At 49.1% G+C, this 25,483-nt stretch overlaps 1 protein-coding gene across 3 annotated transcripts in view; it reads left to right on the plus strand.

Moving 5' to 3' along the window:
• The window catches only part of POF1B (POF1B actin binding protein), an 89,838-nt gene that overhangs the window by 61,147 nt on the left and 3,208 nt on the right, over window positions 1-25,483 (plus strand). For all 3 annotated transcript variants that reach the window (XM_075323071.1, XM_075323072.1, XM_075323073.1), the window contains exons 7-17: window positions 5,113-5,217; window positions 5,677-5,730; window positions 17,526-17,665; window positions 17,758-17,782; window positions 18,031-18,108; window positions 18,841-18,933; window positions 20,124-20,237; window positions 20,796-20,948; window positions 21,149-21,268; window positions 23,400-23,528; window positions 23,756-23,820. In XM_075323071.1, the coding sequence (XP_075179186.1) occupies window positions 5,113-5,217; window positions 5,677-5,730; window positions 17,526-17,665; window positions 17,758-17,782; window positions 18,031-18,108; window positions 18,841-18,933; window positions 20,124-20,237; window positions 20,796-20,948; window positions 21,149-21,268; window positions 23,400-23,528; window positions 23,756-23,820 (1,076 nt within the window). The remainder of the gene's footprint in view (window positions 1-5,112; window positions 5,218-5,676; window positions 5,731-17,525; window positions 17,666-17,757; window positions 17,783-18,030; window positions 18,109-18,840; window positions 18,934-20,123; window positions 20,238-20,795; window positions 20,949-21,148; window positions 21,269-23,399; window positions 23,529-23,755; window positions 23,821-25,483) is intronic.

Consider the following 25,483-nt stretch of genomic DNA (forward strand, 5'->3'; position numbering starts at 1 on the left):
TAGGAGGAAACTATGTAACTGCAGAACTATTGGTGACAGGAATAAGATCATTTTACCACCAGTGCACATTGAATAAAACAGATTATAAAGGCTCTAAACAAAGAGGGAAGATGCATTGACTATATAGATCGGTAGAAAATTTCCAGCTCTTACCATGGAGAAGCTAAAGGCTGGTATTTTTGACAGTCTTCAAATCACAGGACTCCTAAAAGATCCACACTTCAAAGATTCATTGAACAATGCTTATGCAGACACATGGTCTCCTTTTACTATGTTAGTACATGAGGCAGATGCATGGTCTCCTTTCACTATGGTTGTACATGAGGCAGATGCACGGTCTCCTTTCACTCTGGTTGTATATGAGGCAGATGCAGGGTCTCCTTTCACTCTGGTTGTATATGAGGCAGATGCAGGGTCTTCTTTCACTATGGTTGTACATGAGGCAGATGCATGGTCTCCTTTCACTATGTTAGTACATGAGACAGATGCATGGTCTCCTTTCACTCTGGTTGTATATGAGGCAGATGCAGAGTCTCCTTTCACTATGTTAGTACATGAGGAAGATGCATGGTCTCCTTTCACTATGGTTGTACATGAGGAAGATGCATGGTCTCCTTTCACTATGGTTGTACATGAGGAAGATGCAAGGTCTCCTTTCACTATGGTTGTACATGAGGAAGATGCACGGTCTCCTTTCACTATGGTTGTACATGAGGAAGATGCACGGTCTCCTTTCACTATGGTTGTACATGAGGAAGATGCACGGTCTCCTTTCACTATGGTTGTACATGAGGAAGATGCTCGGTCTCCTTTCACTATGGTTGTACATGAGGAAGATGCTCGGTCTCCTTTCACTATGGTTGTACATGAGGCAGATGCACGGTCTCCTTTCATTATGGTTGTACATGAGGAAGATGCTCGGTCTCCTTTCACTATGTTAGTACATGAGGAAGATGCTCGGTCTCCTTTCACTATGGTTCTACATGAGGAAGATGCTCGGTCTTCTTTCACTATGGTTGTACATGAGGCAGATGCACGGTCTCCTTTCACTATGGTTGTACATGAGGAAGATGCTCGGTCTCCTTTCACTATGGTTGTACATGAGGAAGATGCTCGGTCTCCTTTCACTATGGTTGTACATGAGGAAGATGCACGGTCTCTTTTCACTATGGTTGTACATGAGGAAGATGTACGGTCTCCTTTCACTATGGTTGTACATGAGGAAGATGCAAGGTATCCTTTCACTATGGTTGTACATGAGGAAGATGCAAGGTATCCTTTCACTATGGTTGTACATGAGGAAGATGCAAGGTCTCCTTTCACTATGGTTGTACATGAGGAAGATGCACGGTCTCCTTTCACTATGGTTGTACATGAGGAAGATGCAAGGTCTCCTTTCACTATGGTTGTACATGAGGAAGATGCATGGTCTCCTTTCACTATGGTTGTACATGAGGAAGATGCTCGGTCTCCTTTCACTATGGTTGTACATGAGGAAGATGCTCGCTCTCCTTTCACTATGGTTGTACATGAGGAAGATGCATGGTCTCCTTTCACTATGGTTGTACATGAGGAAGATGCTCGGTCTCCTTTCACTATGGTTGTACATGAGGAAGATGCTCGCTCTCCTTTCACTATGGTTGTACATGAGGAAGATGCATGGTCTCCTTTCACTATGGTTGTACATGAGGAAGATGCAAGGTCTCCTTTCACTATGGTTGTACATGAGGAAGATGCAAGGTCTCCTTTCACTATGGTTGTACATGAGGAAGATGCACGGTCTCCTTTCACTATGGTTGTACATGAGGAAGATGCACGGTCTCCTTTCACTATGGTTGTACATGAGAAAGATGCAAGGTCTCCTTTCACTATGGTTGTACATGAGGAAGATGCTCGGTCTACTTTCACTATGGTTGTACATGAGGCAGATGCACGGTCTCCTTTCACTATGTTAGTAAAAACAAATAAGGTTAGGCTGTTCTTTTATTTTCCTTGTCCTGATGAAGAAGGCGGACATGCCTTTGAAAAGCGTTGACCTTTGGAAATAAAGAAAATACATTTTTTTACAACTTTGTGATATTGTGGTTTTTAGCGCAGCATCAAACCCGATTCTTTTATCTTATTTGTTTTTTCTCCACGGCTATATCGGGGCTGCAGCTTACCGCATTTTTTACATTCATTTGTTTCTGCTTTTCCAGGAGTTGTGCCTGTCACAACCATAGCAGGTGAGTACCTGTCCTGTTGTTATATCTCCATTTATCATCGGATAAGACCCTATGTGCGCTTTTTTACACAGTTCTCTCTGACGTTCACTATGTTAGTACATGAGGCAGATGCACGGTCTCCTTTCACTATGGTTGTATATGAGGCAGATACACGGTCTCCTTTCACTATGGTTGTACATGAGGCAGATGCACAGTCTCCTTTCACTATGGTTGTACATGAGGAAGATGCATGGTCTCCTTTCACTATGGTTGTACATGAGGCAGATGCACGGTCTCCTTTCACTCTGGTTGTATATGAGGCAGATACACGGTCTCCTTTCACTATGGTTGTACATGAGGCAGATGCACAGTCTCCTTTCACTATGGTTGTACATGAGGCAGATGCATAGTCTCCTTTCACTATGGTTGTACATGAGGCAGATGCATGGTCTCCTTTCACTCTGGTTGTATATGAGGCAGATACAGTCTCCTTTCACTATGGTTGTACATGAGGCAGATGCATGGTCTCCTTTCACTATGGTTGTACATGAGGCAGATGCACGGTCTCCTTTCACTATGGTTGTACATGAGGCAGATGCACAGTCTCCTTTCACTATGGTTGTACATGAGGCAGATGCATGGTCTGCTTTCACTCTGGTTGTATATGAGGCAGATACAGTCTCCTTTCACTATGGTTGTACATGAGGCAGATGCATGGTCTCCCTTCACTATGGTTGTACATGAGGCAGATACACGGTCTCCTTTCACTATGGTTGTACAGAATTTTCTTGGGAAATCTAAAGTAGATAGTTACACTGAACTAGAAGAAAGAATACAGTCTTCTTTCCATCACCTTCGCTATACAATGAGTATCAAGGTGCATTATCTTCATAGCCACTTGGATCATTTCCCAGAAAATCTTGGTAAAGTGAAGAGCAAGGTAAAAGCTTTAAGAACTGTAGAAGAAAGATGCCAACAACACTGGGATACACACAAGATGACAGCAAAAACCTGCAACCAGGTAGATAATGCCCAATAGTCCAATTCACACAAGATAATAGCAGGGACTAAAACTTAACTTTTAATAATCCAGATAAAATTGTCAATATTACATAATAGTGCAGTAAAATTGCCCAATGGCTATAAATTGAAGTGGTCTCACCCAGATGTTCTCCAGGGACAAAAGGACACACCGATCTGGCACCACTCTGTATTTGGACACATAGCCTTTACCTTTGATCCCTGCCACTGCAGGTTGATCAATTGGTTCTCTATTCTCCCCTGAAGAACTCTTTCTACTTGGAGGGAAACGCGTTGGGAGAACGCTTTTTCTTTGTTTGGTTGTGGGGCAGACAGCTCATTTGGGCGCTGCCCTTGTCAGGGCGGAAGCATTGGCACGGGGCACGACAGGGTTTATATCTTACCATCTCCCAATGCTTTACCCCGGCTTTTTCCGCTTGTGACCAACCCTGGATCAGTGTGTCTTTTTGTCCCTGGAGAACATCTGGGTGAGACCACTTCAATTTATAGCCATTTGGCAATTTTACTGCACTATTATGTAATATTGACAATTTTATCTGGATTATTAAAAGTTAAGTTTTAGTCCCTGCTATTATCTTACACACAAGATGGCAGATTACTGCTTGTCTTTTCAAAGTGATTGTCCTGGCACAACTCATTGCCAAAAATCTTTAAAGCGCCGCTTTTGCTAAGTATCTTCGTAACTGAACAGTGTATCAATCACAACTTTTTATGGATTTTAATTCTTATTTTGTGATGTAAATTCTTCATAAATTTACATTAAATCTACATGTATGAATTTGTTTTAATAACCAAGAAGGCAAAAATAATAATGTTTAGTAGCCATCAGTCCTAGTGCTCGATCGATCATGTGCACGTAGGATAGATCACATCTCATTAACTAACTAGAGCTGATGGAAGAAAAATAACCGCAGATTTAGAATCAGTGACAACAACCGACTGATAAACCGGCTACATTTCTCATGAACCAGTTTTTTCATTTCCCATTGTTGTGATTCGGTTCCTCAACCTCTGCGATATCTCTGCTTACTGTCAGTGAATAGTCTCGTTTATATCAATAAGTAAACTCCAGCAGCTGCCCTGATAAGGTTTTATGCAGAGCCCCCCTGGATTACAGAGGATTGTCTGAGCATGATCAAATTGTAACGCACCCTCAGCTGTGAGCAGGACGAAGTTGTCACATAATTCAGATTCTGCTTGCTGTCAGTGAATGGAAAGCCACTTGTTTGCACTCAAGGAATTTGACATTGTTGAGGGGTTTAAACGGCGGGTAATGTGTGAGTGTATGATGACTGACACATAGATGGGACGGGGGCCGCGCTGCCTTAGGGCCCCACATCAGCAGCTGGAATCCATTATGTCAGACGTCTGATTACAGCAAGAATTCTTATCGGATCAGGTGGAGAGTCCGGGGCGGCAGGTGACGGAGGCGAATCTCCCCCAGGCAGATCTTCTTCCCACAGCACAAAGCTCCTTCTGTAAACGGCCTCTTAATTAATATTTCCCAAGGTTCCTGCCAAGATCACCGGGTTGAGCCGCTCTGTCACTCAGCAGCGGGGGCGTGAATACTTATTATCTGAGGTGTCAGCATTGATGCTGAGAGTGATGGCGTAGTTAATGAGCAATACACCCAGACAGGCTGAGAGCCGCGATGCTGTACGTATGTGGGCGGGTCCGATAATCCGGAATCTGCACCGCTCCTAATAGGAGCATCGATAATCCAGACGGTGCCGGGAAAATCCAATGGAAAAGTCTGTGATCCCACAATAATGCATAATAATGTCCTGGTGGTCTGGAGCCTGCACAAAATTCCCTACAGGCGTATTACCCAGCAATCCGTGCTAAACCCATTCCCTCTGCTTCCCAGGAGCGGCAGACGCAGATGATCCGAGGGTCCAGCGTCTCCTCAATTAACGACCAAGTGATCGAAAGCAGCCAGAGCCAGAGCAAGGTGTCCGTCCAGTCGTCTGAGGTGAGTGGCACCCCCTGTGGCCAAATCTGATACCTGCACAGAGGGTCTGCTGCAAGTCACACAGCAAAGTGCGCCAATACAAGGACTGTATGAGCAATAGCGGTAATGAGCAGATACATTTTATGCATATTTATATATTAGTATTATTTAAAATCCACCAAAATTCAGTGACCGTTTCCTAGACAACACGATTAATTGATAACATAAATTTTCCAATAACTGAGATAAATTACAAACCGGTAATAACTCCCAGTCTTCCTATAAATCCTGCCCCTGCCCCTCGGGAGGAACCCTAGACATAGTGGTACCCCTGTACATCGGTGGCTGAACCTCCCTACTGATGACACCGCAGGGGTACAGACAAAAGCAGGGAGGGTACGGGCTGTATAGTATGGACACACAAATCCCAAACAAAGTAGACGCCGTATGTCTGACTACATTTTGTTTCTCTGTATACAGGAGGTGGTGTCGGAGCAGAACGTTCAGAAGGTGTCGGTGCAGAACGTGGAGCAGGTAGGACGCTGAGGATCGAGGGTCTGTGGGAGAGTAATCCACCTCCATTGTCCTAGGTGCAAATGGCGGGCACCTGGGGGGCAGGATAATGGGGCCCCCTGCAGAGCGTTGCTCCGGGCGCTGCAGATTCTGGACTTGTAGGCAATGAGGTAAGGATGGGGCCTCAGTGATAAATCCTATGAGGAATGTGCTCTCTGCTCGCCAGGTCTCGCTGCGGCAGCTCCTCTTTACTGCCTCCGGGTGACGGCACAGCGACCGCTCTGCGGGGTTATCCTGGTGATTGTGCATTCAGCGAGTTCTCTGAGCTGCAGCAGATCCGCTCCGCAGAGCAGATATCATATTATCCTGCTTTTATTCCCGGACATAATGATCTACTTGTGTCCTACGAGGATCATCTGCCTCCAAGAAATAATCCAGTTTAGTGCAGCTAGGTGTAAAGCACCAGAAGTACAGCTCTGCGCCTCGTCCACGAAGCGCCTCGTCCGCACTACGCCTCGTCCACACTGCGCCTCGTCCACGAAGCGCCTCGTCCGCACTACGCCTCGTCCACACTGCGCCTCGTCTATGGAGAACCTCATCCACACTGCGCCTCGTCCACGAAGTGCCTTGTCTACAGAGCACCTCCTCTATGGAGAGCCTCTTCATTTGTGTTCCTCTTCCACGGTGCGACTGATCCTCCCCTACGGTGTGCATTGTCCGTTGTGCAGAAACCTTCACTGCTTTCTGTAACTAAAGCTTCATTGTGACAAGGAAAGTTTGCCAACTTTACAATTTTAAACTTTTTGTTCCACTTCTTTCTTCAAGATCTCTGCATAATGTCAGTGACTGAGAACTTTATTTCCATCCAGAGGTTAGAAAACCCTCCCTGATCTAATCCTGCTCACACAGCTGCTCACACCGTTACAATGTATCAGTATCTGTTTGCAAACGATCCAGTGTTAAGAAAAAATGATCCTCTAGAAACTGAGGGACGGAAAGTGGAAACCAAAGTTTCTGTTTTTTGAATGGATTCATCTTTTTTTTTTTTTATTATTTATTTTTAAATAGATCAGTTTAGCAGAGGACACTTTGGTTTCTCTTTTGCATCCATGTTTGTTCCATTTGTGTCGGATCCATGCTTATGTTTGGGTCCATCCGTGCGTCTTTGTCACCTTTTTAGTGTTATGGGAATGCAGTGTGAAAAAATGGACCATCCTTCATGATCCCATAAAATTCAATGTACAATAATGGATACATTTGCTGTTTTGTTTTTTGGGCCTGACAAAAAATAAAATTGTGAGACTCTGTTTTTTGTTCTAGCAGCTGGAGAGGAGGCAAATGAGAAACGTATGACACTTCTGTTCCCATTCTAATGAATTGGTCTTGTCCAAAAATGAAAATAACTAGTGGAAATGTGAACAGAGCCCAAACCAGCGGGGGCAGACGTAGCTGTTACCAGGGCTGTGGAGTCGGTATAAAATGCTCCGACTTCTAAAATATATAATAAATTGGGGACAGTCGTGCAATGCAGAATGTGCTGAATATTTCACTAAATAATAACATTTAGTATATTGCTTATATTTAAGTGAAAAATGTATTGTACAATGTGAACATCAGACATTTAATAATTTTTATGATACAATAATCAAGATATTTAGATAGAACATAAAATATATTTATTGGATACAACTTTAGAACACAAACTGTAATAAATTGTAAATATGTAATACAATATGTAATATATATATATATATATATTACATATTGTATTACATATTTACAATTTATTACAGTTTTTTGTGTTCTAAAGTTGTATCCAATAAATATATTTTATGTTCTATCCAAATATCTTGATTATTGTATCATAAAAATTATTAAATGTCTGATGTTCACATACACATATTCATGTACTACAATACATTTTTCACCTAACTATAAGCAATGTAAGTCTGAGCAAGAGAAATTGAGGAGTCGGAGTCGAAGGTTTGGCTTACCGACTCCACAGCCCTGGCTGTTACAATGGATCGTCGGAGACAATCCTCTGCACTAAACTCCTAAATCTTAGGAAGAATAAGGACCGGGACGGATTTTCAGCAACTGAATTAAAACTGCCTGTGAGGGAAACCCTGGGATATGAAGATGAATTATGACTTCCAGTCATAATCGCTCTCATCACTCCCTGGCAGTGCCCCCTCCCTTCTTGTTCTCAATGTCCACCATCTGGGAAGGTGTCACATCCCAGCAACACATCCCATGGCCATCTCCTGTGATATGGAGATTAGGTGATGTGGGAACAATGGACACAGGATGACTCCCTGCCGTGACCCTGTGGTAGGGGCTGCTATCTAATTAGCAAGGCTATGGAAGTATCCAGACAGAACGACTCCAGTAAAAAATGGTTCATATCTCGCAAGCCATATTTCCGATAAATATGGCAACCATAAAAATGGTGTCTCCGCATGCGGACGATGCTGGCACACCTTTTTTATGGGAGTAGGACATTGGGAAATACCCCAAACGTGGTATCAGCCAATGTGGAACTAGTAGACAAGTCATGAGTCCTCTCATTCTGTAGCTAAATTCATAACTGTCACAATGAGAGCATTGATGTCCGCCTACGACGCTCCCAGGCAAAGTTATGGCCCATATTCCATGTTGTGGATTTTGTCCATAACTCCAGCCAGGGGTGGAGCAGTGCTCCCTCTGAGGTCACTAAGGTAGGAGGGGACCTGGATTTGCCCAGGTTGATAACCCTACTTCGGCCATTTTCCAGTGTTCTTCTGCTCGGGGGCCTGGTTGGGAAAGACCTGTGAGGGAGTTCCTGGAAACCTGGTCTACAGCGCCCCCCTGTGGCCAGACGCACAAGGTAACTGCTGGAACTGTGTATGCCTGTTTGTAACCCATGCTTTGATTGTAACTGTACTCTGACATATGTATATTCTGTAGATTCCCTATTGTATATATTGTAGTTTCTAGTGTGCTTTAGGCTGATTAAATTATATAATTAATCTTGGGCTGTTCTGTTATCTCGATCTTGAATCCCACGTCTGTGTGTTCGGCTAATAGTTACCGTGAAGCGGTTGGTGGCAGCGAGTTGTGCCAAGGATTATTGTGGGGAGGCCAGTGAGATTCGGGGAGATTTTATATATTCCACCCGCGGAGGTCGGGGGAATATATACCCTACTCTCACCGGGGGCCCTTCAATAATCGGCATAAGTAGTATAGCGGCCTCCTTGCTTATTGTCGGGCAATTCCATAATTGGCCTGACTATAAGAGGGGCGCTAGAGAGCGCGTCACGTGCTCTGTCTGTCGGTCGGGAGGTATAAAGGAGGGGTGACCCCCACTTGTTACCCCCCGATTGTGACGTACTGGTAGCCAGCGCGGGGGATTTCTGAGTGACCCCCCCGGTGGTTCGTGACATATTGGTGGCATAGCGGTGGGATCGAGATAATAGTGTGTGTGAGTGTGAGACCCATACTCCCAGACACTAAAGACTGCCTGCAGCAGCTGTGGCTGCTGGGGTCTTCAGACTAGCTCAACACTAGAGTGTCAGAGTGCAGATACTGTAAGGTGTGTGGGTGCATCAGGTGTCAGTTCTGTGTCAGTGACCAAAGTCTGCAACAATGGCTGAGAGCACCAGGAGCAAAGCCAAAGGAATGGCCGATGCTCAGGCCAGAGACGATGAGGAGGTTGTCCACGAGCCCTCCAAGAGCCCGACGCCAGAGAACAGCTCTGCAGAGGACATCGCACAACCTGGCACTGCTGGACAAAATGAGGAGGAGCTCACCCAAATGTCCTCAGGGAGCCAGATGCCAGTCCTCCGCTCTGAAATGGACAGTGAATCACCTGGCTCTGCAGCGTGCCGCAGATCACCACTTGCCAATCCCTCCGGCCTGAGAGGTGCAGAGGCCCTCCTTCAAGCTGCCTTGGCCAGGCTTATGGCTGGAGACCGGGATACCTACGAGATACTCATGGCCGAGCGTGAGCGACAGGCAGCGCGTGACGCTGAGGCTGCGGAGCGGCAAGCAGCACGTGAAGAGCGACAGCAACAGGCAGAGCGTGACCACCAGCTGCAGCTAGCTCAGCTCCGGCCCTCATCAGCCACACGTGACCTTCAAGACACCAAACTTCCAAAGGTCCGTGTTGAGGACTTCCCAGTGCTGGAGAAGGATGGAGACTTGGACTCTTTCCTGACTGCTTTTGAACGGACTTGCTTGCAGCACCATCTGGACAAGGACCAGTGGGCCAAATACCTGACCCCCCGTTTAAGGGGTAAGGCCCTGGAAATCCTTGGGGACTTGCCTGCTGAGGCAGATCAGGGCTACGACACCATCAAGCGGGCCCTGATCCAACAGTACAACCTCACTCCGGAGTCCTACCGCAAGAAGTTCCGGACCCTGCAAAAGGGACCAAAGGACTCCTGGGCTGACCACCGGCGGGCACTTGCCCGAGCTGCCGACCACTGGACCCAAGGCCTGCAGCTTTCCACCGGACCGGAGATCCTGGACTTGGTCATCACAGAGCAACTCTTGTGGAACTGCCCTGAGGATCTCCGCCAGTTCATCCGAGACCAGAAGCCAAAGGGGTCCACGGCTACAGCTGCCCTGGCCGATGACTACACCAACAATCGGGCTCCTGAGGCCAGGAGAGCAGCCACCAGCAGCACCTGGAGAGGGGGTAAGATGAATTCTACGACTGCCCCACCTGCCCCTAGACTGCAGGGGGTGTCCCCCTCAACTCCCCTCTCCAGGCCCGTGGCAGAACCAAGACGGTGCCACCAGTGCAACCTACCTGGACACTTCAAGGCCATGTGCCCTCAGCGTCCCAAGGCCCCGGCTCCGTCCCCGTCCCAAGGGCCGCCCAAGGTGTATTGTGTGGGGTGGGGGTGGTGGTAGGTCCCTGGACAGCTTCCAACCTGTCACCGTCGGCCGGTCTGTGACCATAGGACTGCGAGACAGCGCCTCGGAGGTGACTCTGGTGCGGCCTGAGATGGTGTCCCCCCAAGACTTGATCCCTGGAAAAACCCTCGCTGTCTCCGGGATTGGAGGCATTGACCCGGCGCTGCCTGTTGCTGACATTTATGTGGACTGGGGCGCAGGGCGAGGGGTGAGGGAGGTGGGGGTAACTGATCGGATCCCTGCAAACGTGCTACTTGGGACAGATTTGGGGCAGATAACCTCCCAGTTTGGGCCCCCCCCAAGGTCTGAACCTTCAGCCCGTACTGACATGACTCCTAACAATGTTAATGTGTTATCTATGAATGATGTAAGGGAGGAGGGAGTGAACTCTGATATTTCTGCTTGCATAGACACCATAGACACACACTCAGCTGCAGCTGTGACAGGGGAGGGGGTCAGAGAAAGGTGTGACAATGCCTCTACAAGTAATCAGCCTGTGAGCTGGGATCTGTTGCCCTCTGCAGGGATAAGCAGAGAGCAGGGTGCTGCAGGGGGAGGACCAGTGTGTGGGGTGGGGGCTACCACAGCAAATGTGGGGTCCCCAGAGATTTCACAGCGGGGTTCTGTTGCTGCAGGAGGGGAACAGGCAGGTGAGATTGGGGCCGGTCCAGGAGCGGAAGTGCTCCCAGGTAAGATCTCGGTGCAGGGTTCCCCCACAACCGGGGTGTCAGGAAGCCAGGTAGGTCTGCCTGAACCGGCGACTTGGTCAGGAACGGAGGAGGAGCAGGCACGACCCACGGTCGCAGCGGCTGTGGCCGCTGTCACCCGCAGTGGGAGTGCTGGAAGCCAAGGGGCCTCCCGGAGGTCCGATAGCTCTTCCCCTTCTGACCAAGTGGCAGCCGAGTCAGGTGGAGGCCAGGACACAGGTCCCGGGGTACTGACTGAAGATGTGACAGTCTCGTCGATTCTGGCCACATCTAGTCAGGGGTTTCAGGCAGCGTTAGAAGCTGACGACAGCCTGAAAGCTCTAAAGGAGCAGGCGGCACAGCCTCCCTCGGACTCGGACCCGGAGCGAGTGGTCTGGGACCAAGGACGGCTGTACCGGGTCACGGTCCAGCAGGGTTCACCGGAGGCGTGGCCCAGGGACCGACAGTTAGTGGTACCCTATCCGTTCCGGACGGAGTTGTTGCGGATCGCACATGAGATTCCGATGGCCGGACACCTAGGGATCGCTAAGACCAAGGCCAGGTTAAACCAGCATTTCTACTGGCCAAAAATGGGGGCCGATGTGGCTGCCTACTGCCGTTCGTGTGAAACCTGTCAGAGAGTGGGGAAGGCGGGGCCACACCCCAAAGCCCCACTGGTATCTCTGCCCATCATCGATGAGCCTTTCAGGAGGGTGGCTGTGGATCTGGTCGGCCCGCTGGCCATCCCCAGCAGCTCCGGGAAACGCTTCATACTGACGGTAGTGGACTATGCCACCCGGTACCCAGAAGCAGTGGCCTTGTCGTCCATTCGGGCTGACAAGGTGGCCACCGCATTGCTGGAGATTTTCTCCCGAGTGGGTTTTCCCCAGGAAATGCTCACTGACCGGGGGACCCAATTCATGTCCCAGCTGATGGAGGCCCTCTGTAAGCAAGTCCAGGTGCGACATCTGGTGGCCAGCCCGTACCATCCACAGACTAATGGCCTGTGCGAGCGGTTTAATGGCACCTTAAAGCAGATGCTTAAGATGTTGGTCGACTCCCATGGGCGTGACTGGGAGCGGTATCTCCCACACCTGTTATTTGCTTACCGGGAGGTTCCACAGGCCTCAACAGGATTCTCACCGTTTGAGCTCCTGTACGGGCGACGTGTGCGGGGCCCCCTGGCTCTGGTGAAAGAGGCTTGGGAAGGGGATTTGGCCACCCCTGGAGTGTCGGTTATCGAGTATGTCATGCGCTTCCGGGACAAAATGCAGGCCTTGACGCAACTGGTACACGACAATATGGCTCAAGCCCAGGCCGATCAGAAGCGTTGGTACGACCAGAACGCTTGTGAGAGGACCTACCAAGTGGGTCAAAAGGTGTGGGTACTGGTCCCCGTACCACAGGACAAGCTTCAGGCAGCCTGGGAAGGCCCATACCTCGTGTACCAGCAGCTCAACCCTGTGACGTACCTGGTCACCCTGGACCCTGCCCGTGGAAGGCGGAAGCCCTTCCATGTGAACATGATGAAGGCACATCATGAGCGGGAGGCATGTGCGCTCCCCGTGTGCAACCTGCCCGAGGAGGGAGAAGCGGAAACCCTCTTGGATATGCTAGCCCAGGTTAGGGCAGGCGGATCCATTGAGGATGTGGAGGTTGGCCACCAGCTCTTGGAGGACCAACGGTCCCAGCTGTGGGCCACCCTACACCCCTTCCGGGGGTTGTTTACCAACCAGCCCGGAAGGACTAACTTGGCTGTCCATCACGTGGACACTGGGGATCATCCCCCGATCAGGCGTTCAGCATATCGGGTCTCCCTGGAGGTGCAGCAACACATGCGCCAGGAGATTGACGAGATGCTGAAGCTGGGGGTGATCCAGGCATCCAACAGCGCTTGGGCCTCGCCTGTAGTCCTCGTCCCTAAGAAGGACCGAACCACTCGGTTCTGCGTGGACTACAGGGGGCTCAATGCTGTCACGGTCGCCGATGCGTACCCAATGCCACGCATCGATGACCTGCTCGATCAGTTGGCCGGGGCTCAGTACCTGACCATCATGGATCTGAGCCGGGGATATTGGCAGATCCCCCTGACTCGCAAGGCCAGGGAACGCTCTGCCTTTATTACCCCATTTGGACTGTACGAGTCCACGGTGATGCCATTCGGGATGAGGAATGCCCCTGCCACTTTCCAGCGGATGGTCAACACCCTGCTCAAGGGACTTGAAGGGTACGCGGCCGCGTACCTGGATGACATTGCCGTCTTCAGTCCCACCTGGGAAGATCACCTACAGCATCTAGCACAGGTGCTCAGGCGGATCCACCAGGCAGGTTTGACCATCAAGCCGGGAAAGTGTCAGCTGGCCATGAGCGAGGTCCAGTACCTCGGTCACCGGGTAGGCGGGAGAACACTGAAGCCCGAGCCTGAGAAAGTGGAAGCCATCGCATCCTGGCCCACCCCCAGGACCAAGAAGCAGGTGATGTCCTTCTTGGGGACCGCTGGGTACTATAGGAGGTTTGTTCCATGCTATAGTAGCCTGGCAAAGCCCTTGACGGACCTCACCAAGAAGAAGCTGCCCTCTGCAGTCGATTGGACAATGGACTGCGAGACAGCCTTCCGGGCCCTAAAGGACGCCCTGTCCAGCCCGCCCGTGCTACAGGCAGCCGACTTCACGCGGCCGTTTGTAGTACAGACCGACGCCAGTGACTTCGGCCTCGGTGCGGTGCTCAGCCAGGTGGACTCTGCGAGCCAAGAGCACCCAGTCTTGTACCTGAGCAGGAAGCTGTTACCAAGGGAAGTGGCCTATTCCGCGATGGAAAAGGAGTGCCTGGCCATAGTGTGGGCCCTGCAGCGTCTGCAACCCTATCTATACGGGCGCCACTTCATCGTGGAGACGGACCACAATCCCCTCAGCTGGTTGCACACCGTCTCTGGGACGAATGGGCGATTGTTGCGATGGAGCCTTGCGCTCCAGCAATACAACTTCACCATTCGACACAAAAGGGGCCGTGACCACGGTAACGCTGACGGGCTGTCCCGACAAGGAGAGGTCGCGGACGGGCGCACGGGGGAACACCGGAGTGTGCTGCCCCCTAGCGCCCTCAAAAGGGGGGAGGTGTGAGGGAAACCCTGGGATATGAAGATGAATTATGACTTCCAGTCATAATCGCTCTCATCACTCCCTGGCAGTGCCCCCTCCCTTCTTGTTCTCAATGTCCACCATCTGGGAAGGTGTCACATCCCAGCAACACATCCCATGGCCATCTCCTGTGATATGGAGATTAGGTGATGTGGGAACAATGGACACAGGATGACTCCCTGCCGTGACCCTGTGGTAGGGGCTGCTATCTAATTAGCAAGGCTATGGAAGTATCCAGACAGAACGACTCCAGTAAAAAATGGTTCATATCTCGCAAGCCATATTTCCGATAAATATGGCAACCATAAAAATGGTGTCTCCGCATGCGGACGATGCTGGCACACCTTTTTTATGGGAGTAGGACATTGGGAAATACCCCAAACGTGGTATCAGCCAATGTGGAACTAGTAGACAAGTCATGAGTCCTCTCATTCTGTAGCTAAATTCATAACTGTCACAATGAGAGCATTGATGTCCGCCTACGACGCTCCCAGGCAAAGTTATGGCCCATATTCCATGTTGTGGATTGTCCATAACTCCAGCCAGGGGTGGAGCAGTGCTCCCTCTGAGGTCACTAAGGTAGGAGGGGACCTGGATTTGCCCAGGTTGATAACCCTACTTCGGCCATTTTCCAGTGTTCTTCTGCTCGGGGGCCTGGTTGGGAAAGACCTGTGAGGGAGTTCCTGGAAACCTGGTCTATGGCGCCCCCCTGTGGCCAGACGCACAAGGTAACTGCTGGAACTGTGTATGCCTGTTTGTAACCCATGCTTTGGTTGTAACTGTACTCTGACATATGTATATTCTGTAGATTCCCTATTGTATATATTGTAGTTCTAGTGTGCTTTAGGCTGATTAAATTATATAATTAATCTTGGGCTGTTCTGTTATCTCGATCTTGAATCCCACGTCTGTGTGTTCGGCTAATAGTTACCGTGAAGCGGTTGGTGGCAGCGAGTTGTGCCAAGGATTATTGTGGGGAGGCCAGTGAGATTCGGGGAGATTTTATATATTCCGCCCGCGGAGGTCGGGGGAATATATACCCTACTCTCACCGGGGGCCCTTCAATAATCGGCATAAGTAGTATAGCGGCCTCCTTGCTTATTGTCGGGCAATTCCATAATTGGCCTGACTATAAGAGGGGCGCTAGAGAGCGCGTCACGTGCTCTGTCTGTCGGTCGGGAGGTATAAAGGAGGGGTGACCCCCACTTGTTACCCCCCGATTGTGACGTACTGGTAGCCAGCGCGGGGGATTTCTGAGTGACCCCCCCGGTGGTTCGTGACACTGCCGTAATCACAATCGCTGACAACAAGCAGAGATCTTGACAATAGTGACAGATTGTAACAAAGTTCAGAGTCGTCACTTACACAGCGGACATCAGCTCTTTATTTGATTGATACTTTAGAATACGTATGGATTAATCTCTATAGAGATCCATTAAGTATAGAGTCTGGTAGAGACCCCTAAATCGCCGAGACTCCTGGATCTTTCTACTGAAATCTTCATCGAACATTTAGATTTCTATGAAGTTGATTTTCTTCCATGTGGACAAGTCACAACCAGAAGGAAGGTGCGGCCACCGGGAAGGCAATGTACCGCCTGACGGGCGGGATACGGGTCCTGGCACTGAACCACCCGCTCATTTTCCCGCTTTCATTTGATTTTTTTTTTTTTTTTATAGTTTTTCTGTTTTTCACCCTTTAATGTACCAGGACTGCAAACTGACCCCTATATGCATCTTACCTGCATTAGTTTCACATGTGGGAAAAAAAAATTCTATGGTTTCCTGTTATCAGCTGTTTTAGACGGCGCTGAGGATGACTACTTCTCCTTCAACACATAGGAGTATGATCCTGTTCTGTGGGGACCTGTAGCTTTTTTTTTTTTTTTTTTTTTCCCCCCCTTCCTGAGATTCCTGGTTCAGGAACAGAACCAGACCGTGTAGACTGACACAAGGATCAGAAAGTATCGCTGTGGAGCAATGAAACGTTGTATCCTCCCTTGTATCTGATCAGGAGCATCTGAGGCTATGTGCCCACGCTGCGGATTTTGCCGCGGATTTGCCGCGGATTTTCCGAAAATCTGCAGCAGCGGCACTTCCAAGCCATTTCAATGGCATTTTGGAAATGCTGTGTCCATGCTGCGGATTTTTCCGCGGCGGATTTTGATCCGGAAAAATCTGCAGCATGTCAATTATTGTTGCGGATTTTGGTGCGGATTTTGGCTATAGAATGGGGGAAAAAAAAAAAAATCCGCATCAAAATCCGCGGCAATTTCGCGGCAAAAATAAGGTGCGGATTTGCCGCAAAAGTCGCGGATTTTCATGCAGAAAAATCCGCAGGTACATTCTACCGTGGACACATAGCCTGATGGACGGAGCGGTGCGAGGCGTCTGCCTCGTATTGTCAGGCGCTCTTCTGTATCCTGAGCCTGGGAGTAATGTGCTGCTTCATGAGTAAAGCCTCAGAGCTTCAGTGTAGACTGACACAAGGAAACCCATACAGGAGAGTTACTAATAGAGTGGGAGGGCTTAAAGGGATTGTACTGGATTAGTAACTGCTGTTTTCCTCCTAGATTTGTCCCACCCGTCTACAGCTTGTGTGTGATTTCTGCTGCTCGACTTCAGTCAATGGGGCTGAGATACAATTCTGCAAACAACCTGTAGACGCGGCTGACTGTGGAGGAAAGCAGCCGAGAATTCTTCAGTCCTGGACCACATCTTAACCGCTTGCAAAACTGTTAGGATCACATCTAACGGGATTGTAAAGAACTTATTACTATAGTGTTATTTTCAGGCTATTAGCGGTTTCCCAGGTCCGGCACATCATCAGAGCGGTGTGTGAAGGGGGCTGGCTCCGTTGACCGCCCCGCTCAGGTGCCGACACCTGGAAATGAGGCGCACAGGACCACTGCTCAGGTCTGGGGACTGAGGAACCTTAGAAAATAAAAGTATTTATTCTTGTTACAAACAGATCTAATAGGATCTATTAAAGGGATCCTCCACCTCCAGACCCTCCCCAAGTGTGGCCTTTATTTCTGGTCCCGCTTGGTCTGTAGCACGCAGCTCATTCCTCCTGTCCGCTTTTGTGGTTTCAGCACCGCAGCAGCAGCAGCAGCAGTTCGGGCCCGGAGCAGCTGGACGCCCGTTATTTCGGGGAGCTGTTGGCCGAGTTGAGCAGGAAGAACAATGATCTGTACAGCTGTTTGCTGACGCACGTGGAGAAGATTGGCGCCAGGTGAGCGCCGCCGCCGACCCGGGATATTTCTGTCGGTTTGGAGACGTAGTTACTGGAGATTTCTAATTCGAGCTTTTTCCTTCTTTTCTCAGGAAACCGTCAGACTCTGAATATCAGGTAAATCCAGCAACTGCTACAAATGTAACACTGGATACAAAGTCACAGGACGGATCGGCTTTCTGTCATTCCTTGGATTCCATTTTCTCAACGTTTCTTGATGTTTGCTTGCTGTCAGTGAATGGAAACATATTTTTTTACATTCAGTAACTGAAACTCTATATGGATGAATACACCTCAGCTGAGGGCTTGTTACAATGTGTGATTATTATAGATAATGTTATTATGACGCTTTTCTTTCTCTAAAGTCAGAGGAAGATATTGAATCTCTGATCCCTAAAGGAGTCTCTGAACTCACCAAGCAGCAGATCCGCTACCTCCTCCAGGTGAGACGATACCGACACTGATCAGCTTATACACAGGCACTATATACTATCACCACCCCTTATATGGGCGCTTGATATTCTCACCTCTCCTTATATGGGCGCTTGATAGTCTCACCTCTCCTTATATGGGAGCTAAATATTCTCACCTCTCCTTATATGGGAGCTAAATATTCTCACCTCTCCTTATATGGGCGCTTGATATTCTCACCTCTCCTTATATGGGAGCTAAATATTCTCACCTCTCCTTATATGGGCGCTTGATATTCTCACCTCTCCTTATATGGGCGCTAGATATTCTCACCTCTCCTTATATGGGCGCTAGATATTCTCACCTCTCCTTATATGGGCGCTAGATATTCTCACCGCTTCTTATATAGGCGCTAGATATTCTCATCTCTCCTTATATGGGCGCTAAATATTCTCACCTCTCCTTATATGGGCCCTAAATATTCTCACCTCTCCTTATATGGGCACTAGATATTCTCACCTCTCCTTATATGGGCCCTAAATATTCTCACCTCTCCTTATATGGGCGCTGGATATTCTCATCTCTCCTTATATGGGCGCTAAATATTCTCATCTCTCCTTATATGGGCCCTAAATATTCTCATCTCTCCTTATATGGGCGCTAAATATTCTCACCTCTCCTTATATGGGCGCTAGATATTCTCACCGGTCATTATATGGGTGCTATATAGAAATGTATATGTATTTTATTGTTTCCCCCCACAGATGCGAAGGACTTCAGATAAGTCGATGAGACTGGTCTTATCCACCTTCAGCAGTCTGCGGGATGACCTGGGGCATTTACAGAATGATTTAAATGTAAGAGTCACTGCAGTTGGAATAAACGGGAAGCAGAAGGGTTAATACATTGTGGCCATAATTTTGTTTTCATTACTGCATATATAAAATAAAGAGGTCATGAATAAAACCCCTCATGTATAGCTGTCATTAGTCAGCCATTCCAACGTTATAGATGACCCATGAGTTAATGTTACTACCACTCAGCCCCCATTGTGGGTGACCTCCCCCCACCCCTGTGTTACTACCACTCGGCCCCCATTGTGGGTGACCTCCCCCCACCCCTGTGTTACTACCACTCGGCCCCCATTGTGGGTGACCTCCCCCCACCCCTGTGTTACTACCACTCGGCCCCCATTGTGGGTGACCTCCCCCCACCCCTGTGTTACTACCACTCGGCCCCCATTGTGGGTGACCTCCCCCCACCCCTGTGTTACTACCACTCGGCCCCCATTGTGGGTGACCTCCACCCACCCCTGTGTTACTACCACTCGGCCCTCATTGTGGGTGACCCCTGTGTTAGCAAAGTACAAAAGTAAAGGATACTTTACCTGGAATTTTATTCCAAGTTTTATTTTTTCAAACATCACATATTAAAGATAAAACTTGTTTGCCACAATGGGATTTCACAGATGTGGCGCAGATAAGTAACCGTTCACACTTGTGGGCGCACCTCTGTGGAGTATAGCACGTGTTGTACACTATGTAGTGTCAGATATCTTGGGTGCAAAACACAAAAGCTGTGGCAACCGATAAATGGTCAGCAATAACCCATCTAATGTATCCAAACATTTCTTTTCTTACTGTATGTGGAGGAGATGTAAAAAGTTCAGCATTTTTTGGTTTAGAAACCCCTCAGCTAGAGGTGGAGGTCGCAGGCAGCGCTGCTCAGTATATACGATTATTGGACTCTATAAGAGGTGACCACCTCGAAACGCGTCACCTTGTGTTTCATGTGACTTTTTAAGGTTTTCTGGACTCCATCCTTACGTCATTGTTTTGTGGAGACAATAAAGCCGTGTCTTTTAGATGTGCCGCATCCTTTACTTTTGGACTTTGCTATTGATATTGGATTTGGATTCTGGGCTCTCGTAACACAGGGGAGCTGAATGTGACCCCCGTGTTACTACCTCTCGGCCTCGCCTCATTTTTTACTTTAATATTTAGAGGAAATTAATAAAGTGATTGATATCAGTTTCTTTCTCCTGCAGAAATTAGAAATTGATAAGAAAAGCCTGGAGCGGGACCTGACTTTTAAGGACGAGCAGATCAAGGAATATGACACCATTTTGGCTTCTTTACGGGAAAAGAATCGCCAACAGCAGGTACCGGCCCTAATCTGTGATATCTATGGGGGCCGTGCGGAGGAGAGTGGGGGGCCGCAACTCCAATTCAGTGAATTCACTTTTTTCCTACAGTCATTGTGTCCCGTCCCCCCCAGACCCCTCCCCCCTCCAGTGTACAACGTCCAGCCCGGTCACCCTCCCCCTGGTGTGTAGCATCTGGCCCAATTTCCCCCTGAATCCCTCCTCCCCAGTGTATATCTGGCCCATGGGGGACACATACTTTTTCTCTGTATTGATGTAAATGGGTAGAGGATTGGGGACAAAAAAGCCCCTGGAGGGGGCACATCATTTTTTCATGTACACAATAACTGAAGGTCACAATGTAACACTTGTCCTGGGTTTCTTTCTTTGTGACATTTTCCATCAATCATTCTAAGGATGATATTTTTCGCTTGTGATGTAGCAGAGCTCGCTGTGCGCAGAGGTAGATGCAGCAGCACAGGTCATGCAGTCCTATGTAACACTCTTGGCTCTGCTGCATCGGTGTATTTGTCTGGTGAATTTTTATTTATTTGTTTTGTTATTTTGTGTATTCAGCAAGAAATTAAAGACGGTCAGATGAAGCTGCGCGGCGTGGAGGAAAACATCCTGGCCATGCGCAATGCGGAGAGTGACAAAGATTACCGCTTAAAGGAGATGGAATACGCCAAGAACGCCCTCCAGCAGGAGAACAAGAACCTGCGCGTGCAGGTGGGTCCGGGCACATATCGGGGTCCCATGTTACGATAGTTCTGCTCCGGGATGAGGAGCTCGCACACGCTCAGGACCTTGTTCTTATTTTCTCCGCTGTTTTGGCCGTTGACGTTAATTTACATAAAACTGGAGGAGACTTCCCCATATTTGTGTATACGGTGGATGAGATTCAGGGACGACTTCTCCTTTTTCCTCAGGTCACTGAAACCGTCTCCAGCCCCCTGCTCCAGACCAAGACGGACGAGATCACCAGACAGTACAAGGACATGATTGACAGCCTCCGAGAGGAGAAGGACAAGGAGATCCGCACTTTAAGGGTGAGTCAGAGCTATGTATAATGTATGTTACAATAGATCTATATTGCATATACACGACTGTGCAAAAGTTGTAGGCAGGCGTGGAACAAATGCTGCACATTAAGAATTAAGAGGCTTCCTACATAGACTAGAATAAAACTATCAATGAACAATTTGAAAAATGACTGAAGAAATATAAAATGTAAATCCCCTCCGTATTCGCACACATCACGTTACTTCTCTTTGAAAGTATATGTCCAGCAGTGCCACCAGCTCTGCAGATACTGAGGGGACTTATGGTGCCGTCTCACTAACCAACGTACCAGCGATTTCCGACCACGATACGACCTGGTCAGGATCGCTGGTGCGTCGCTACATGGTCGCTGGTGAGCTGTCAATCAGGCAGATCTCACCAGTGACTCGTGTAACGATGCTGCGCTTGGTAACCAGGCTAAATATCGGGTAACTAAGCAAAGCGCTTTGCTTGGTTACCCGATATTTACCCTGGTTACCAGCGTACACCGCTTACAGGCTGCCAGCGCTGGCTCCCTGTATACATGGCTAGGGTACACATCGGGTTACTAAGCAAAGCGCTTTGCTTAGTTACCCGATATTTATCCTGGCTACGTGTGTAGGGAGCCAGCGTTAAGCTGTGTACGCTGGTAACCAGGGTAAATATCGGGTAACCAAGCAAAGCGCTTTGCTTGGTTACCAGATATTTACCCTGGTTACCAGCGTACACCGCTTACAGGCTGCCAGCGCTGGCTCCCTGTATACGTAGCTAGGGTACACATCGGGTTACTAAGCAAAGCGCTTTGCTTAGTTACCTGATATTTACCCTGGGTATGTGTGTAGGGAGCCAGCGCTAAGCTGTGTACGCTGGTAACCAGGGTAAATATCGGATAACCAAGCAAAGCGCTTTGCTTAATTACCCGATATTTACCCTGGTTACCAGCGTAGGCTGCTTACACAGTCAGTGCTCGTTGGTCTCCCGCCGTCAAACACGCCGATGTGTGCTGCACAGTGGGAGACCAACGAGGAAAAAATGAACCAGAGCAGTGTGTAATGATCAGCGATTTCACAGCAGGGGCCAGGTCGCTGCTTAGTGTCACACACCGCGAGATCGCTAATGAGGTCACTGCTGCGTCACAAAACCTGGCACTCAGCAGCGATCTCGCTATGTGAGAAGTGCCCCTTACAGTTCTGTTATCTTTATTTACTTTGCATTTTAATTGATAAAAAACCTATTATCACTTCTCCATATGAAATATTCTGACTCTTCATAATTTTTTCCACATCTGCGTAAAACATTTGCACAGTATTTTTTAAATGTATAATGTGAATTTGACTCCCAGCTCATGTAAAGGGTTCAGGGGGAAGAAGTTACAATCACCATGGTATCATGTACACAATCCTCCGCAGAGTCACATGACCAGACATTTCAGTGCACAGGTTACTCCATAGAACAGCGCCACCTTGTGGCTGCTGCTCCTGAAATCCAGCTACAAACAGAACCAAACCAAGATAGATTGATTCAGCAGTACATCTAAAAGTGCTGCAAACGCCAGAAAACTTTTCAAAATACATAGTGTAGTGTCTCAAAATATGTGTGAGCACTTGACAATGTTTTATCCGCTCCGTATGGTTACAGTTCATACGGAGTGCGTATGTGTGTGCTTGTGCGTGTGTGTGTATGTAAGCTTCTCATAGCCAGATCAGACACCCCATACTTTGTACTGACGAGGAGCAAGCACCCCGAAACACCGTGTCTGCAAATTGGGATTCTGATCTGGCATATATATCCTAAGTTATTTGTAAAGGATTGTTAAAAATCCACATTTAACTTTTAGGATCGCTACTTCCAATAGGTGGCGCTGCGCTAGAGTTTGTCTCCTGTCCTGGAGAGAAAATTTGTATGTATGTGTAATTATATAATATATATAATATGCTTTCAATATGATGACATTCTATTACAGCAGCGCCGCCTGATGACATCACATTAGGACAGCGCCATCTGGTGGCGACATCAGATTCTCCAGATTTAGGATATACCTTCAGTCACATTCAGAGTCTCCAGAGGCCGAGTTGATGCTGTATGATGATTTTGGCTGTGGGATGTGCCGGTGATGTTTGGATGAATTGTGTATTGCAGTCCCAGATCTCTAAGTTCCAGCACGATGTGGTTTCTCGGGAAGGAAGCAGCAGCGATTTACAGATGAGGCTGCAGGAGCTGACGTCCTCCCTGGAGGAGAGAGACTCCCTCATCAGGAGGCAGCAAGAGGTAAAGGAGCTAATGCTATGGGGGGGGGGTGAGCCGGGGTCCTGCAGATACACGGCGGCCAAAGCACCGGTCTGAACCACAGAGGTAGAAGGTTGGCCGTGCTCCCCAGTCACAGGACCACCATGCTGCACCACCCCCCACAGCTACGCAGGTCTCCATTACTGCAGGCTGGGAGCTTGTTACAATGTGTCACTGGCCGGAGACTGACTTTGTTACTTTCTTCTCAGGAGCTTTTCAGGCTGCGTCAACAGCGAGAGACTAAGAGCGTCAGCCAGGAGGTGATCACCAGAAAGTGAGTGGGGGTGCGGGGCAGTGGGAAGTGGGGGGCACGAAGCTTAAGAAAGCGAAGCAATGTTACTTTATGTGCAGGAGGACAAGCTGCTGCAAATAATCCTGCAATCACTGCTCCAGAGCTGCCTCCGCCAAAGAGGCCGACACGTGCGGTCCCCCCGTGGTGCTGTGCAGAGTACCCCTCAATCAGCAGCGAGTAGTGAGCTACCTCTGCCAACACATGCGGTCCCCCCGTGGTGCTGTGCAGAGTACCCCTCAATCAGCAGCGAGTAGTGAGCTGCCTCCGCCGACACGTGCGGTCCCCCCGTGGTGCTGTGCAGAGTACGCCACAATCAGCAGTGAGTAGCTCCGCCGACACGTGCGGTCCCCCCATGGTGCTGTGCAGAGTACCCCTCAATCAGCAGCGAGTAGTGAGCTGTCTCCGCCGACACGTGCGGTCCCCCCGTGGTGCTGTGCAGAGTACCCCTCAATCAGCAGCGAGTAGTGAGCTGCCTCCGCCGACACGTGCGGTCCCCCCGTGGTGCTGTGCAGAGTACGCCACAATCAGCAGTGAGTAGCTCCGCCGACACGTGCGGTCCCCCCATGGTGCTGTGCAGAGTACCCCTCAATCAGCAGCGAGTAGTGAGCTGCCTCCGCCGACACGTGCGGTCCCCCCGTGGTGCTGTGCAGAGTACCCCTCAATCAGCAGCGAGTAGTGAGTTACCTCTGCCAACACATGCGGTCCCCCCGTGGTGCTGTGCAGAGTACCCCTCAATCAGCAGCGAGTAGTGAGCTGCCTCCGCCGTCACGTGCGGTCCCCCCGTGGTGCTGTGCAGAGTACGCCACAATCAGCAGTGAGTAGCTCCGCCGACACGTGCGGTCCCCCTGTGGTGCTGTGCAGAGTACCCCTCAATCAGCAGCGAGTGGTGAGCTGCCTCCGCTGACACGTGCGGTCCCCCCGTGGTGCTGTGCAGAGTACCCCTCAATCAGCAGCGAGTGGTGAGCTGCCTCCGCTGACACGTGCGGTCCCCCCGTGGTGCTGTGCAGAGTACCCCTCAATCAGCAGCGAGTGGTGATTTATTATTTGCAAAAATCAGTCTGAGTTTAATCAGATTTTCTCAATTGATAATAAACACTGCTGTCTTCTCCAATTAAACAATCCATGAGAAGCCGCCATCACACGGACGGCATCAGAGCAAGATTAATCCGAAAAGTCTTTTTGCTTTTGTGCCAACCCAAAGAAACAAATCAGACGTCAACAGCTTTGTAGACTATAATGTGGAAAACACTGATAGATTCCTACAGCAGCAGAATTGTGAGTGCAGCTCTGGGGATGACTGCAGTACAAGGCCTGTTTCACATGTCAGTGAAAAACAGACGTTTTTCACTGACGTGTAAAAAATGCATATGTCCCTCCGTGTGCCATGATTCACGGCACATGTGGGTTGTCCATGTGCAATCCGTGATTCGTGATTGTACATGGACGTATACTCGCCTGCCCCCGCTCCTGCTGTCTGTGGTGCTGAATCTCCGGCCGGCCCTGAGCTCTGCTGCAGCTACTTCCGGGTCGGCTGTGGCTGCATACATCAATATGCATGAGAATAAGTAGCCGGCTCTGAAGCAGAAGCTGGAGAAGGGGAGTTAAAGATGTTTTTTATTTTCAATGTACCGTATTTTTCGCTTTA

Source organism: Anomaloglossus baeobatrachus, chromosome 9, assembly GCF_048569485.1.
Source record: "Anomaloglossus baeobatrachus isolate aAnoBae1 chromosome 9, aAnoBae1.hap1, whole genome shotgun sequence".
In the NCBI taxonomy this organism is placed as follows: Eukaryota; Metazoa; Chordata; class Amphibia; order Anura; family Aromobatidae; genus Anomaloglossus; species Anomaloglossus baeobatrachus.